This window comes from Dendropsophus ebraccatus, chromosome 5, assembly GCF_027789765.1.
Source record: "Dendropsophus ebraccatus isolate aDenEbr1 chromosome 5, aDenEbr1.pat, whole genome shotgun sequence".
NCBI classification, from domain to species: domain Eukaryota; kingdom Metazoa; phylum Chordata; class Amphibia; order Anura; family Hylidae; genus Dendropsophus; species Dendropsophus ebraccatus.
Genome location: NC_091458.1, coordinates 99,845,353 through 99,858,911, shown reverse-complemented (window position 1 = coordinate 99,858,911; position 13,559 = coordinate 99,845,353). Strand labels below are relative to the sequence as shown.

The 13,559-nt window shown below is 48.2% G+C and overlaps 1 protein-coding gene across 1 annotated transcript in view; it reads right to left on the bottom strand.

Annotated features, from left to right (window-relative positions):
* TFDP1 (transcription factor Dp-1) overlaps positions 1-13,559 on the bottom strand; it is a 51,206-nt gene that overhangs the window by 25,280 nt on the left and 12,367 nt on the right. Inside the window, exon 3 of the mRNA XM_069970806.1 lies at positions 9,051-9,117. Within this exon, the coding sequence (XP_069826907.1) occupies positions 9,051-9,117 (67 nt within the window). The remainder of the gene's footprint in view (positions 1-9,050; positions 9,118-13,559) is intronic.

Below are 13,559 nucleotides of genomic sequence, written 5' to 3'. Positions count from 1 at the left end.
ATGCAAACGGAGCACAATTAGGGCAAACGGAGCACACTAAAATATCATAGGAATCTATGGGGATTTTAACGGATCCGACAGTTTCCGTTTTGCTTACTCAAACACGGAAAAGGTAGACGGAATGGTGCCGGATGGTCAAACGCTGATGTGAACGTAGCCTAAGGGGGAGATTCTCTCTGTGCCGTTATTGTAACCAAGGAGACTCTTACTACAACACATGAAGATAAAACTCCCCCAGAACATGCGCAAGTTACTGGGTCATATCACTAGTTGCTACGGAACATGCACAGATGTTCTAAGCAGGAAGACAAACACTTTATAAAATACATTATTTTAAAGAATTTATATTAAAAACGTATTTATTCATTGGTGTATAGTGTCAAAAGGGCATGGTCTAGAGAGCATTGTGCCCCAGAACTGCAGAACCTTTTAGTTCTGTTACTCCACTTCTGTATAATAAATTAAGCTCCTATTACACGGGGCAATGTGAAGAGCAAGCAAACGCCCACCTGTTTAGGTCAGCGCTCGCTTGCTCCTCGTTCCCCCGCCTGCTGCTGGCACTATTACAAGCACAGACAGCGAGCGAGGAGGAACGGGTAACAGCTAGGGGGGTGCAGGGGAGCTGCCCAGGCAAATGTCAGATCATTCAGGCAGCCCAAAGGAGACCGTGGCGGTCTGCTGCTGCCACTCCTATTTAGTGATGTCACGATACCAGAATTTTGAGTTCGATACCAATACAAACTTTTTTTTCAATGCGATTCGAATACTTAATAAATTTTATTTTAAAAAAACAAACACACACAAGAATAGAGATGTGCCCGTACGGACCATATTACTTTAAAAATAAAGTTTGCATTATTTAAAATAAATGTAGTTTTATTTAGTAGCATGTTTTTATGTGGTACTAAATTTGGTAGTTTTTCCGCTTGCACCATTTACCGTGCGTGATCAGGAAGGTCATAATCTTATAATATGCACAACAACACTTCAGCTATCAGGGCGATGATGGAGACTGTAGTCTTGTAACACACTTCAGCTATCAGGGATGATGGGGGTTGTAGTCATGTAACACACACTTCAGCTATCGGGGATCAAGGGGGTTGTAGTCATGTAACACACACTTCAGCTATCAGGGATGATGGGGGTTGTAGTCATGTAACACACACTTCAGCTATCAGGGATGATGGGGGTTGTAGTCATGTAACACACACTTCAGCTATCAGGGATGATGGGGGTTGTAGTCATGTAACACACACTTCAGCTATCAGGGATGATGGGGGTTGTAGTCATGTAACACACACTTCAGCTATCAGGGATGATGGGGGTTGTAGTCATGTAACACTTCAGCTATCAGGGCGATGGTGGGGGTTGTAGTCATGTAACATACTTCAGCTATCGGGGATGATGGGAACTGTAGTCATGTAACACTTCAGCTATCAGGGATGATGGGGGTTGTAATCATGTAACACACTTCAGCTATCAGGGATGATGGGGGCTGTAGTCATGTAACACACTTCAGCTATCAGGGATGATGGGGATTGTAATCATGTAACACACTTCAGCTATCAGGGATTATGGGAACTTGTAGTCATGTAACACACACCAGCTATCAGGGATGATGAGGTTTGTAGTTGCACTATTCCAGCTGGATTCGGGCGGCAGAGTAATGTGCAGGCTACAGCCCCCCTCCCTCTTTCCTTCACAGTTGCAGCCATGCAGACCTTTTGCTCACCCCCCACATTGCTGATGCCGGCCCGGGAGTGTCCTGACGGCCCCCACCTCACAGCCATCCACCTCCTGTCAGATCTCCTCCTCGCCTCCCCCACCTCCAGCTTTCTCTCCCGGGCCGTGCAGCTCTAAGCCTCTCTCTTTCCTCTCCTGCCGCCGACGCTGCTCTGTAATGCTATACTGACCCGGGACCACTCGTACACCTCGGCTCTTGTCAGATACTCACCGGGCCCAGCTCTGTCTCATGCCTGGTGCCTGTGGAGGGGGGGGAAGCTCATGCCGCTCCTCATTTTATTTTATATGACCTCAGCACTATCGCAGTTTCCAACCCCGCTGTGGCACACACGTGTCCCTGGGTCGGCGGTGTCCCCCGCGGCGATGTGAGGCAGGAGCAGCCAGCGGCAGCTGCATGGTGTGCGGAAAATCGGGATCCCAGGTCTGTGTTCGCAGGGGTGGCACATAGAGAACATGACAGGTGATCAAGTAGCCGCCTGTCATGTTCTCTGCACTATACTCTGTTAAACTACGCTATTTTGTAGTTTAGAAAAGGAAAGCCTCGTACCGAACTGTTTTTTTGCCCCGAAAATCGATAGTAGTATAGATTTTTTGGTGCATCGTGCATCCCTACACCTATTACACAGAGTGACTGCAGCAGATCGTTGGCGTTTCAGCCTGTTGAAAGACACGTTGGCTGACTGTAGTCTTCTATTACACAGAGCGATGATCGGTGGGTATCGGTCTAATACAGCCGATAATCACTTTGTGTAATAGGGCCTTTACTCGGAGGGCTCTGTGTAAATCGCAGTCCCCTGACCATATCTTGCGCAGGAACCAAAGCTTCAGTTTACTCCCCTTCTGCTTTATATCACGTCTTAGGCCCCCTTCACACGTCCGGAAAATCTGTCCGGATTTCCTATCAGGAAATCCGGACGGATTTCCGGACTCATAGGCTAACATTGGACACGGACACCCTTCCGGATTTTTCCGGAAGGGTGTCCGTTCCGGAAAATAGGACCGGATTTTTTAGATCCTGTCCTATTTTCGTCCGGAAATCCGGCACGGACGCCCCCATAGAAGTCTATGGGAGCTCCGGAATCACGGGCATTTTCCTGATGTATATCAGGAAAGTGCCCGTGATTCCGGAATGGTAGAGAGCCAGGACCTCACCACGGGGCCGCTCGCTCGCCCGCAAACTCCGCTCGCCCGCCCGCCCGCAAGCTCCGCTCGCCCGCAAGCTCCGCTCGCCCGCCCGCCCGCAAGCTCCGCTCGCCCGCCCGCAAGCTCCGCTCCCCCGCCCGCCCGCAAGCTCCGCTCCCCCGCCCGCCCGCCCGCAAGCTCCGCTCCCCCGCCCGCAAGCTCCGCTCCCCCGACCGCAAGCTCCGCTCCGATCGCCCTCCGGCCCGCTCCGCTCGCTCGCCCGCACCCCCCCCCCCCCTCCCGGAAACTCACCACCGGCCCGCCGCATGCTCCGGACCTCCGACCGCTGCCGCCGCCCGGATCTCTGCACTGCACTCTGCCCGGACCTCAACCTCGCTCCCCGGACAGAGCAGGATCCAGGACAGGTGAGATTACCCCTTTAGGACTACTACTCCCACCATGCTCTGATGGAGTTGCCAGGCCATGATGGGAGTTGTAGTTCTGCAGCCTGTGGCCATCCAGGTTGCAGAAGTACAACTCCCATCATGGCTCTGCTGACAGGCCATGATGGGAGTTGTAGTTCTGCAGCCTGTGGCCATCCAGGTTGCAGAAGTACAACTCCCATCATGGCTCTGCTGGCAGGCCATGATGGGAGTTGCAGTTCTGCAGCCTGTGGCCATCCAGGTTGCAGAAGTACAACTCCCATCATGGCTCTGCTGGCAGGCCATGATGGGAGTTGTAGTTCTGCAGACTGTGGCCATCCAGGTTGCAGAAGTACAACTCCCATCATGGCTCTGCTGGCAGGCCATGATGGGAGTTGTAGTTCTGCAGACTGTGGCCATCCAGGTTGCAGAAGTACAACTCCCATCATGGCTCTGCTGGCAGGCCATGATGGGAGTTGTAGTTCTGCAGCCTGTGGCCATCCAGGTACACTAGGGGCTGTGTGGGTACCTGTGATTTATGTTGGCATACTAGACCATCTCATCAGGAAATCCTGAAGGTTTTTCCTGATGGTTTCCTGATGGTAAAAACGGATTACTGTCAGGAAATCCTGATACTATCCTGATGACATTTGAGGTCTCCTGATCAGGATTTCCTGACAGTAAAAACTGACACGGACGTGTGAATGGGGCCTTACATACCGCACTATTCCTATTTCATTTAGTGTATAAATGTGACTCCAGATACTAGGGCTGGGCGGTATACCACAAAAATACCGATACAGTCTCTGGCGTTTGTTAACCGACCTTAACTTGGCCAGGACGGTATCTGCAGTATTTTTATCTCCTAGTCTGAGCTGTCCAACCTGTCAGAGCGCCTCCTCCCCGCTCCAGTCCCGGCTTATCAGTACCTTCCCCCAGTCAGAGCGTCCCCCAACAAACACACGTGCGGCCCGGCGTGAGCGCTGCACGTTACGTGCAGGGACGCCGGTATCAGAGTGGTAGGTGGAGGGGCAGCAGTGGTGAGAGTGTGAGTGCCCCATCCTCCTGCACCCGGCCCATCAGAGCGACTGCACCCGGCCCGTACGATTCCCCTCCCCCCCAATTTACCAAAGCGCCTGCGCCCATCCCAGTGCCCCCTCCCCCATCAGTCCTGTCCTGTGTGAGCGCTCCCCCCCCCCTCCGCATTAGTCCCATCATACCCCATATACTACTGTAGTTCCCTCAGCATCATTAACAGTACAGTGCTGCAGCTTAGGAGGAATGAATGGGCTGCAGCACACAGAAATGTCTCCTATAAGTTATGTGTGTGGCATCCTGCCTACTTCCCATACCCCCATCCCTATGTGCCCCTTATATAGTAATAAAGCCTTAATCGTCCCCCCTATAGTCATACACCCCTATCCACCATCCATCCCTATGTGCCCCCTATATAGTCATACACCCCTATCAGACCCCGTATAGTAATGCACCCCTATCAGCCCCCCCATAGTCATACACCCCTATCCGCCCCCCGGATAGACATACACTGCTATAAGCCCCCTGTATAGACATACACCCCTATCCGCCCCCTGTATAGACATACACCCCTATCCGCCCCCCCCCCCGTATAGACATACACCCCTGTCCGCCCCCCCTGTATAGTCATACACTGCTATTAGCCCCCCATATAGACATACACTGCTATCAGCTCCCCTGTAGTCATACACCCCTATCTGCCCCCTGTATAGTAATACACACCTATCTGCTCCTCCCTTTACAGTCATACACCCCTATACGACCCCACCATCCCTATATGCCCCCTTTATAGTCATACACCCCTTTCCCTATGTAACCCCCTGTAGATACACATCCAGGTCTCTGTTGAGACCCCCTAATAATGACTACAAATAAATAATAATAATAATAATAATAATAATAGTGGACTAAATGGCACAGCCTTGGGTTGCTGCTCAATGAGTTACTTTTTTTTTTTTTATTATTACTTTTTTGAATCAAAATATTGCTCGTTTGGCATGGCAAGTGGGTGTGGTTTGCAAAAAGGGGCGTGCCATAATTTTCGTTCAATTATCGTTACCGCAGCTACAACAGCACTAAACCACGAAATTGATTTAGGCCAATATCGCCCAGCCATACCAGATACGCCCCCGATTTACCAAAACTGTGTGAGACAAACACTGTCTAATTTGCACCCCACAGCAGCCAATTTTATTCCTACCAGATCATTTTGGTAAATGAGAGGTGATCTTTCATTGAAGGCTATTGGCAACAAAGACCGATGCCATCACATTACACCTTGACTGATGGAGACCAAGACCGTCTAAGGCCTCATTCACGTCTGCACAATTTGTAGACTCTGTACCCACAATCTCCCCCCAAATCACTTGTACCGTTGGATAGCTGCTTTTAATACGAGATCTGTCCTGGGGTTAGGTCGGCAGATGATGCAGTTATTGTCCTAAAAAACAATTCTTAAACTTGCAGCCCTGTGTCAAATTGGCATGGCCTAGAGTGTCTGTGCCCTAGGCCCTTAACGCCTCTCCTTTCCTCCTCCCTATCAGGAACCCCCCTAGAAGAAAGCGGTGCACATGTGTGTGGGAAGGAAGAGGCGTAGAAGGCCTAGCGCACAGACACTCTAGGCCACGCCAATTTGACATAGGGCTGCAAGTTTAACCCCTTAGTGCTGCAACTAGTTTGGTCCTTAATGACCAAGCTCATTTTTCAAAATCTGACCTGTCTCACTTTATGCGCTTAAAGCTTATATGCTTTAACACGCTATCACTTTTTATCCCCCGTCACCAATGATTTATGGTGACGGGATGAAAAGTGCTTCCCTGCACTGGGTACAAGCGATCAGCGGTATATAGTATATACCGCTGATCGCTTGTTCCGGGACCACCCAGGGTGGTCCCCAATCACTGCCCCATGCTCTCCGCTACCTCCAGTGGCGGAGAGAATAGGGCTTTGATTTTTTTTTATTTTCCATCACTGTGAACAGACATAGTGCAGCGGAGCACGGGAAGGGGGCCGAGCGGAGCACAGGGAGGGGCCGGCTCGGAAAGGGGGAGGAGCTGAGTACAGGAAGGGGGCCGGATCATGGAGGGGAGGGGGAGAAGAGCACGGGGAGGATGACAGCAGTGGCGGCGGGAGGAGGCAACGTGCTGCAGCCTCCTCCCAACACCGATCAGCAGGAGACTTCAGATCTTCCCATAGACGCTGCGGTCGCATCGACCGCAGTGTTTATGGGGTTAGCTGTCCGGGGGGGGAGCAAGGCTCCCCTCCGGGTAGTGGCAGCAGGAGGAGGCTGTGTGACACAACCTCCTCCTGCTGCCTGATCTCATCTAGGGACAGTGGGGGGAGGCAGGGAAAGCATGACATCCAGGGACGTCATGATGCGTTCTGGCACTGCTTTTCATTGGGGGAAGGGGTTAAAGAGGATGTACCATTAGGTACACTCTTTAAAATTACACATGAATCGGATGGCGCAGGCATGGGGAAGCCGGTGCCGCGTTACTTTTTTTTTTTTAACCGGGTTAAGCACTGGAGGTGGGCCAGCCCACCCCCAGTGGGAGGAAACCCCTACCCCTCTATGATGCAGCTCTATTAATAATCAATCGAGGCACGTCATGCAGGGGCAGGGGTTTCCTCCCACTGGGGGTGGGCTGGCCCACCTCCAGTACTTAACCCCCGGCCTGGTAACCATGAACAGAGTGGCGCCGTACATGGGAAGGAGCTATCTGAGGGTACAGAGTTGCTTTAACCCTTTGAGGACCAGGCCCAAAATGACCCAATGTTAATTTTTGCGATTTCGTTTTTTCCTCCTCCCCTTCTAAGAGCTCTAGCACTTTCAGTTTTCTATCTACAGGGCCACGTAAGTGCTTTGTTTTTTACAGGAGTAGTTGTACTTTGTAATGGCGTCTTTCATTCTACCATAACATGTATGATGGAACCCCCAAAATATTATTTATGAAGATATAAATTGGTGAAATCGTAAAAAAGAATGCAATATGGTAACTTTTGGGGGTTCCTTTGTCTACGTAATGCACTATACGGTAAAAGCGACATGATACTATTATTCTGTGTGTCAGTCCGAACATAACCATATGCAGGTTTACACAGATTTTCTTCTGTTATATATATATTTTTTTATGAAATCCATTTTTTTTAAAATTAATAATAAAATGGGCCTATTGTGACGCTTATAACGGTTTTATTTTTTTCACCCACGGGGCTGCATGTGTAAGTTTTTCCACCATGATCTCTAGTTTTTATAAATACCATATTTAAGAAGATCGGACGTTTTGATCACTTATTAACTTTTTTAGATATAATGTAACATAAAATCTGAAATCCTGGCACTTTTTTCGCTCTTTTCGCCAGCCCTCCCCCATAGTCTGTTATGGAGTAGCCAGCCCTCCCCAATAGATTCACCCTTCCTGCACACCCCAGCCAGTGCGGGAGGTGCCGGACGCGCGTGACGGCGTCATCGTGTTTCCGGCGTCGGACGCTTCTTACATACTGCGGCCTACAAGATTATAATATGGGAGGTCTGATCGGCCGTTCAGACCTCCCATATTATAATCTGTGATGTCGGCGGGCCAGAATTAATAAGAGTAAAATAGTGTGGCGGGCCAAAAATAATGGCACCGCGGGCCAGAGTTTGACATGTCTGGTATATTATATGTTTATTTATTTATTTTTAGATCTTTTAATTTATATAATGGGAAAGGGGGGTGATTTTAACTTTTATTGGGGGAGGGGTTTTGGGGTAGTGTAATAATGATTTTTCTTTTTTTTTTTTTTTTTTTTTTTTACACACTTTAAGTCCCTTTGGGCGACTTTAACATACAATTATTACATTACTCACACTGATCATTGCTATGCCATAGGCATAGCATTGATCAGTGAGATAGGCGATCTGCTCATTGAGCCTGCCTGTGCAGGCTCAGTGAGCAGATGGGCGATCAGACCCCATGGAGGCAGGTGAGAGACCTCCGGCTGTCTGTTACAATGATCGGGACCCCCCGCAGACGACCATTAAGTGACAGGGGACTGCCCCTGTCACTTACGCTTAAACTCCGCGGTCGCAGCTATTAAGGGGTTAATGACACGCTGCAGCCAGTCATTAACGTTGAGGGCCCGGCTGCTGACTGCAGCAGGCCCCCACCTCCCATGAAGCGCGCTCCTCTCTGGAGCGTGCTTCATAGGAAAGGACGTACCGGTATGCCTAGGGTCTTCTGGGCACAGACTTCCAGGAGATACCGGTACGTCCTTGGTGGTCTAGGGGTTAAGAAAGATACAAAAGAATCATGTCTATGCATTGTCTGAAGAGATGGAGGTTTGTGAGTGAGAAAGCAGCATCTAGATTCTTCCCCTGCCTAAGGATGGATTGTGCGCATATATTTTAATAATTGGTATACAATACATCAATTGAAAGTCAGATACAGCAACGAAAAGTAATTTGGGTATATAAAGAACCACCTTTTTCTTTCCCCAACTTTGCAGGGCTATTCAGCTCTCTTTTGCATAGGAGCCTAGGGTTTCTTGCCATTTTAATGACAACCTAGGATCCATATGGCACAAGCACATCACAACTGAGCTACATAAGACAGAGCAAATCATTTGGATGGAAGCACATTATCTGAAGCAGACTTAAATGGATGCCCCCTTCCTAAAATAATGAAAGCAACACTGTCATCTTCAAACACTCCAATAATAAAAAATCCAAAGACTTTGGTATCTCACCTTTGCCTGGACTAAGATTTTGATCTACAAAAACTTTCAGCTCTCCATTTGCTTCAATTAATCCAGCCTAAGGAATACAAAAGTAAAAAAAGAGAAAGATGAAATTACATTTTTTACTGCTACAAAGTTTTTTCAAAGTATTTTCTAGTGATGAGCTATAAATTCCTGTAATAAGACATAGGGTCAATGTTACTTAAATAGATGGCAAAGGAAGATTACCAGTCTGAACAGACTGGAAAAAATTAGGGCCCTTGTGATAAGCGCAGGTGAAAAAGTTTTACCAGCCCAAGGGCTACACTGTGCAGTCAGTGCTGCCATGTCTATGACAAGCCTAATCCAAGACTCCAGTAATGCATAAATTGGAAATAAAAATATTTTGGACAGCAACGCGTTTTGCTTCAACTTTGCTCCAGAGCCTTTCAAGCAAATAAAAAGTTACTTGTACAAAAAAAAATGCGTTGCTGTACGAAATTTTTAGTTGGTTTTATACATTACTTGAGTCTTGGACTAGTCCTGTCAAACCACGGCAGCACTGAACGCACCGTGTAGCCCTTGAGCTGGCATAACTTTTTTACCTGCGCTCATTACAAAAGTGTTCATTTTTGCCAGCCTGTTTAGATTGGTAATCTTCATTTTGCATGCACTACACACAGCCAGGACCCCTTCTCCAACAGTTGGAAACTGAAAGCAGTCTGTTCTCAGCTGTTTAACACTTAACGTGCTGCAGTCTATAGGGGCCGTGCAATGTAAAGAGAATGATAGAGTGAGGGAGCTCCCTCTGTCAAACCGGAACCTGCTATGACTTCCTGGAATGGATACAAGTTTACTCTAGACAGTTAAAGGGGTTATCCAGTATTGCCCTGTTGAGAAACATAATTAACATGTTATGCTTATCTCTCCACACTACCCCGCAGTCCCATGCTGAATGCAGGCTAGCTACTTCCAAGACTAACTAGTTTTGCAAGGGACAGCCCGCTCAGCCAATCACTGGTTGTGGTAAAGTCCAGTCTCAGCGGGCAGTCAACAGTAAGACAAATTAGTTGGCAGTCAGTGGAGGACACGGGCAACACTGCATTGGAACACCAATAGATGGCGGAGAGGTAAGCATAACATGTTTATTATGTTAACCAACAAGGCAGCCATATCTATTAACATAAAAAAAATAAAATAAATAAAAGGACAACTCCAGCGGGACCTTTAAAAAAAAAAAAAAAAAAAACAGACACACACACAGATCATACTCACTATCCCTTTGGGGATGATCAGCATTTGAATTCCCCGCCATGCGAGACTCCGTCACCTCCGGCCGGCGTCTTCAGAACTCCCTCACTTCCGGGTCAGTGTTAAGTGAATGTAAGAAAAAAGGCTGGCGGGTGCGCATTCGCACCGGCATCCTTTTAATTGGCTGGAGCGCATCACATGGCTTCCAGCAAGCTCAGCCAATCAAGGCTGAGAAAGCTGGAAACCATGTGATGCACACCAGCCAATGAAAGTGCTGCTGGTGCGCAAGTGCACCAGCAGCCTTTTCATGTCCCATTCACTTCACCAGAAGACGCCAAGGAGGATGAAGACCTGGCCCGCACCCTGCTGTGACGATAGTCACAAAATGGCGTCTGGGAGAAGAGGACGGGGTCGACCGTAATCGGGTATGTATACTTACTTCCGGGAAGGAGGGGGGGGGGGGGGGTCGGGATTAGGGCCAGATAGCTTATTTAGACACATTACAAAAGTTATATAAAACTTTGTAATGTGTGTTAAATAAGCTAAAAAAGAAAAACGCCGGAGTTGCCCTTTAAACTCTGTATAACCCATTTAAGCTTTCACATGCTGCGTGATAGTGACGTTGGTGGTGGTAGAGGAGGTGTTGTGTTGCTCATTACTGCTGTCGCTCAGCACAAGTGGCTAAGACAATACATTTATTTTAATGAAGTTATATTACAAAGTTGCCAGCATTGCAACAGCATTATTAAAAGTGATCTTATACACCATCCAACAAAAGGGACCAAATATCCAGTAAAGGGATTCTTCACCTGTAGCAACAAATATCTAATTTACTTGTCTAATTTACTTTTCCATGTCAGACAGGGTATGTTGGACAGACAAGCAAGCAAGCAAATTAAAATTAGTTTGAACTACCAATCTGCCAAAACAAACTGATTTAGGGCCTTATCACACGGGACGATTATCGTATGAAAAATCGTTATATCGTTCCAATTTAAACGATAATCGTTCTGTGTAATTGCAGGCAACGATCGAAAAATCGTTCGTATGTCGTTGATTTAGATCTGAACCTAAAATTATCATTCATCGTTCGCTGTAATTCCACATTCGTTCGCTCACGTTCCACATTTTTATCACTAATCGTCTAGTGTAATTGCACTTTGTTCATTGTTTTGCTGGGATCAGAAGGAATAAACGATCATAGTAATAATCGCAATAATGATCTTATTAACGATCGCAACTAACGACCATCGTTCTGTGTAATATTGTGAACGATTTCAGGTTAACAAAAAAACAAAACAAATCTCCTTCGCGATCGTTTATCGTTAGTTGTTAATCGTTAAAAATCGCTCCGTGTAATAGGCCCCTTAGGGGAGACCTTTGGATTGCTTTTACTTAGGGCTGGGTGGTATACCGCAAAAATACTGATACCGTCACTGGCGTCGGTTAACCGACCTCAACTTAGCCAGGATGGTATCTGCGGTATTTTTGTATTTTATATCTCTGTCAGAGCGCCCCGTACACACGCACGCGGCCTGGCCTGAGCGCTGCACGTTATGTGCAGGGACGCTGTCATCAGAGTGGGAGGTGGAGGAGCAGCCAAGCCCAGGTGAGAATGCCCGAGTGACCCTTTCCCCCCCAAGTCTAAGCGCCCACCCACCTGTCCGAGCTCCCTCCCTCCCCACTCGTCCGGTCCGAGGCCCTTTCCCGACGCACCTGACCTGTCCAAGCGCCCACCTGTCAAGTCCGGTCCCGTCCGGCGTCCCTGCACACACAAAACATTAACATGTGCAGCGCTGGCCGGCCGGCCGGAGGGTGGCAGCGCTTGGACGGGACTGGTGCCGGTTCCCCTCCTCGGCACAAGTCCCATCCGGGCGCCCCTCCACACACACACCCGGCAGGCCAGCACCGCACATGTTAATGTGCTGTGTGTGCAGGGACGCCGGCATGTCAGAGCTGGAGGAGCAGCTGACCTGTAGTCCCCTCAGTAACAGTACAGGGCTGTAACATAGGAGGAATGGATGTGCTGCAGCAGGCAGGATAAGTTATTGCTGTGTCTGGCATCCTGCCTGCTGCAGCACATTCATTCCTCCTATGTTACAGCCCTGTACTCTTACTGAGGGGACTACAGGTCCCAGCATGCACCTCCCTGTATAGCAATACACCTCTATCCACCTGCCATCCCTATGTACCCCCTTGTATAGTTATAACCCCCTGTCCGCCCCCCCCCTCGTATAGTCATACACTCCTGTCCGCCCCCCCTCATATAATCATACACCCCTGCCCGCCCCTTGTGTATACACATCCTGTAGAGGCTGTATACCTGTATGCACATGTCCAGGTCTCTGCTGAGACCCCCTAATGACAAATAATAATAATGATGATGATAATGATGATGATAACAGACTAAACACTGGTTGCTGCTCAGCGAGTTCTTTTTTACTATTTTGAATCAAAATATCACCAGTTTGGCATGGCAAGTGGGGGAGGTTTGCAAAAAGGGGCTTGTCATAATTATCATTCAATTATTGTTACATTATTGTTACATGTAGCGGCTACATGTGCGATAAACCGCAATATTAATTTAGGCCATTATCGCCCAACCCTTCTTTTTCTCCATGTTTACCCCCACCTGCTGGAGAGCTGCTCGCTCCCTCCACCAAGGATGCTATACTGTGTATAGGAGGACACCAGTCAAACAATGCCAGATAAGCAGGGGAAGCAGCACCCTGCACGCTTAGTATCCTCTGGCTGCATTACACAAAGTTATACATCACTAATCAGGGTCTCAGTCACTAGTGGACTAGTGGACTACAATCACATAGGGCAGGATAAACCTAGTGATACACTCCCTTTAAATAAGTCTTAACCAGCCGAGAACCACATACTCATTACACATTTAGTTTTTGATGAGTCGATTTCTGTTTTCACAATTTTCCTTCCTATTCTTTTGAAACACCATACAAAAAACAAATATATAAATACAGTGAAACCTTTATGAGCCGACCATGCAATTTTGCACCAGTCTTATCACTGGTATCAGCTCTATACACCATTCTTTTACATCACTGGTATCAGAATGTATACACCATTTTATTACATTGCATCACTGGTATCAGCTGCCAGTGCAGTGCACTCCGCCAGCCCTCCCCTCTCTCCCTGTCGGCCTCCGTAGGCAGCCAGGACACCAGAGGCCTGAAGCCTCTAGTGTCCATGGCTACCAATGGGACTCTGTACACCAACTGGGCCCTGTGATGTAATCGCAGAGGAAGAATTCTACTTCTGTGC